Source organism: Dipodomys merriami, unplaced genomic scaffold, assembly GCF_024711535.1.
Source record: "Dipodomys merriami isolate MVZ:Mamm:240054 unplaced genomic scaffold, mDipMer1.0.p SCAF_14, whole genome shotgun sequence".
NCBI lineage: Eukaryota > Metazoa > Chordata > Mammalia > Rodentia > Heteromyidae > Dipodomys > Dipodomys merriami.
The window spans coordinates 19,522,916-19,526,708 of NW_027202715.1; the positions used below are offsets into that span (position 1 = coordinate 19,522,916).

The following is a 3,793-nucleotide window of genomic DNA, read 5'->3' on the forward strand; positions in this document are numbered from 1 at the left end:
CTGGGTCCCATGATACTGAGGAAGCATGTTTTCAGATTGCTTTCCCACTTCCTAATTTATGAGTTTATAAATCAAGCAAGGTTGAGGTATGGAACAGAAAAATAGTAAGAGTGAACCTGGGAAAGCAGCCACTACTCTAATTCTAATTTCTAATTCTAATACTCTAATTTCTAATTCTGATCAGGTTATTTCCCACAGATTCCCTCTGTTTTCTGCATTTTGAGGTCTCCAGTTTTCCCCTCAAGTCAAGGAAGAGGCAGTCAGTGCAGGGGGAGGGGAGAGATCTAGGACAAAGAGAGATGGAGGTTGAATACCCTATGACTCTGATAGAACTTGTGTGATTTTGGATGAGTCACTTTCCCTCTCTGGGCCTTGACTTCTCCATCTGTAAAGTGGGTCTCAGGATTAGAAGCAAGCTTGAAGTAAGTCATGACCTATGAGAAGAACTAGAACCAAATAAGATCAAGAGCTATGTGCACAGGAAGGTTTTGGCTGATCCTGACCTTGACCTAACTTAATTTCTCCTCGGCCAGGAAAGTGCTCTCTGCCTAGATCAGAGCAGCTGGAATCCACAGGACAGCACCCCCATTCATAAACGTGCATGGTCCCCACCTCCACTCAATCACAGGAGCCCCCCCTCCCTGCTTCTCAAGCCTAGCACCCTCAGCCCAGAAGAGAATTTCACCTCCCAAGCATTCTGCTCAGGGAGAGGCCATTGCTACAGCAGAGCAGCAGACCTCATACCTCTCATCCCTTTTATCCCCTCCCATCCCCTTTCATCCCCTCACCCCAGCCAGTCATTCCCCGGGTTGACATGGTCGCTCCCTTTGGACCTGCTAGAAAATGGAGACGTTACTGCTTAAAGATCCTTACCTCCCAGCCTGGCTTCCTGCCCCGACACATCCCAGACAAGAGAGAGCAGCGGAAGCCACAACCCCTCACCCTGAGTGACCGGAAGCAGAAGACCACGGGGTGTCTGAGGCGGGGATTAGGGGGAGGGACGGCAGACGAAAAGAGAATAGATTTTTTTTCAGCTTCACTTTTGGAAACATTTCCAGTCTGTGCCAACAGGGGCAAATTAGAGGTCTTGGAGAATCCTCCCTTGTACCTGCCAGCAATTCTTGAATGATCGTGGACCCCCCCTTTCCTGCTTGTGATTGGACAAGAAAAGAATCAAGGTTGGGGGGGACAGGGGAGAACAGATCCGACCCCTGCACCCCTGCGTGCAGTGCTAACACACCGTAGGGGTTCAACAGACTTAACCCAGGTTAACTTCGGCCCTTCTCCTGACCTCCTCACACCTCCCAGATCTGCCCACCCAGGCCCCCGTCTCAACGCTAGGATACTATCCGAGAACCGCGGTAGAGCAAAGTCCCCAGCCACTCTCATTTGGGTGGGAATAGGGTAGGACTTTAAGCGCCTGTCTGGGAAGTGAACACCTGTTGGAAAAGGTTTCTGAATAGAAGGGACTCAAGCAGGATCTCTCTCCTCCGGTCTCCTCTGCCTTCCCTTTCCAGATAAGAGTCTGTCGACTCTCCACGTATTGCTTAATCTGACCAATATATTGGCAATCCGAACTAGTGGACCTCCCCCCTTTTCAGGCTACCCTCAGGACCCCTGGCTCTTTGATCCGCCTCTGCCACTAGCTTGACGCTTGACGGCTGATTTGGAGGAAGCCTCCTTCCTCTCCACGACTACATTCTCTAGGGCTAGCGTCCCCCACAAGCTCCCCAAAGCTCCCTTCAAGCTACCAGGAGAGGGTCTGGGCAGACGCGAGGGAAGGAGGGAAGAGACAAGCGGTTCGGTCTGGCCAGGCCAGGTCGGAGCCAAAGGAAGTTCTTTGAGGAACTGAGAGTTGCTGGGACCGAGCCCGCGGGGAGAGAGCAAACAGAGCGGCACTCCCCTCCCCCGACCCCGTTCTTTGTCCGGAATCCAGCTGTGCCCCGCGGGGGAGGAGCAGGCTCGCGTGGCGCGGCCCCCGGGCCCCAGCGCTGATTGGCCAGTGGCTCGGGCAGCAGCCCGGCAGGCACGCTCCAGGCCCGGCCCGAGCAGATAAAGCGTGCCAAAGGGGCACACGACTTGTGGCTCAAGAAATCCCCGCGGTCTTAAGCACGTCGCCCAGAGAGCCACAGGGAAGCCCCCCTCCCCTCCCCTCCGGACACCCTTTGCGCTTCTCTTCTCCCTTGGAACTGGAGTCACTGCCCCCAGGCGGGGGCGCCGGCGACTCAGCAGAACTTGGGACGGCGGAGCTGACTAACTCAGCTCCCCTCTGCTCCCCGGAGCCCGCTGCTCGCCTTTCCTTTGCGCTTGGAGAACTAGGTAACACTTGGAGGTGGCCGAGGGATACACGGAAGACAGTGGGCACCTATGATCTGGAGCGGGGTGGCTCTTGCTCGATGGTGTCGTTGGGGTTGAGTCTCTCCACTTGGCCTCAGAATCAGGGACTACTGCAGATGACTGATCCACATCTTACCATTCTTCCCTCCCTCCCCGCCGCAGGATGGCCCCTCATCCCTTGGGTGTACCCCCTATCCAAATGACGCACAAGATCGAGCAGCCCCTCCCGGGAGCCTCAGATAACGAAGTCCCCGGTGCCGGGTCCGATGCATCTAGCCCCGCGACTCGCCCATTGAGGGGCGGCGGCGGGGAAGCAGAAGGCGGCAGCTGTCGAGGGGCCGCGAGGAAGCTCCGCGCGCGGCGCGGAGGACGAAGCCGACCCAAGAGCGAGTTGGCGCTGAGCAAGCAGCGACGGAGCCGACGCAAGAAGGCCAACGACCGCGAGCGCAATCGCATGCACAACCTCAACTCGGCCCTCGACGCGCTGCGCGGCGTCCTGCCCACCTTCCCCGACGACGCGAAGCTCACCAAGATAGAGACACTGCGCTTCGCCCACAACTACATCTGGGCCCTGACTCAGACGCTGCGCATAGCGGATCACAGCTTCTATGGGTCAGAGCCCTCTGCGGAGCTAAGCACCCCTGATGACGGCTCCCCGGGAGACTGGAGTTCCCTCTACTCCCCAGTTTCCCAGGCTGGAAGCCTGAGTCCCATCGCTTCTCTGGAGGAGCGCCCTGGGCTTCGGGGGCCCACCTCCCCGAGCTATTCCCACCCTGGCGCCCTGGCTTTCTCTGACTTCTTGTGATGGGCTAGTAGATCTCTGGGCCATTGGGTGCCGAAAGAGAGGGAGGAAGTTAAAACTTTCTGCACCTCACTGGCAGATGCCCACAGACCGTCCAGGCGCCCCGAGGACTCGTGTCCCTCTCACAAAACTCTTGGCATTGCAGAGTGTGCATATTTAAGGCTCCTCCCCGAAACCACCCCCCAAAATCTCACCCAAAGATGACGAGCCACCCCACTGGAGATGTCCAGTTTCCTGTCACCCTACTCTCATTTTGTCTTTGAGTCTGTCTCTCGCCACTCCTCCCCCAAGGAGATGATATCCAATGTTTGGTCCTAGGGCTTGTTCCTCCGCTCCGCCCCCAAAGACACTGCTATTCATAGCAAATCCAGGGTTTCCAGCCACTCCGTTCTGCCTTAATCCACGAAGGTGCTCCTCCACCTTCTCCTCCTGCACTTTTCCGAGCCATTGCACTCTTGGAGAGCAGGCTGCGAACTGGGAAAGCATTCATGGACAGGGAGGAGCCATCCCCCGAGCTCCCCTGCGCTCTGCTCTGCGCCCGCCCGGTGCCTGAAATGTGTATGTGTGCTGCGTGTCTCTTTAAAAGCACGCAGGAAATCAGTTTGTAAATGACATAATGCCTTTGGAAATGAATTTTGTTACGGTAAATTATAT

General features: G+C 56.3%; 1 protein-coding gene across 1 annotated transcript; it reads left to right on the plus strand.

The window, feature by feature from the left end:
- The first annotated feature begins 2,500 nt into the window (after window positions 1–2,500).
- Window positions 2,501–3,142, plus strand: Neurog3 (neurogenin 3). Its single transcript, XM_070020424.1, has one exon. The coding sequence runs from the start codon at window positions 2,501–2,503 to the stop codon at window positions 3,140–3,142; it is 642 nt and encodes a 213-aa protein (XP_069876525.1).
- The last annotated feature ends 651 nt before the right edge of the window (window positions 3,143–3,793 follow it).

What these genes read in the sequence shown, in the direction of transcription:
- Neurog3 (XM_070020424.1), top strand. Translation starts at nt 2,501, where the DNA reads ATGGCCCCTCATCCCTTGGGTGTACCCCCTATCCAAATGACGCACAAG.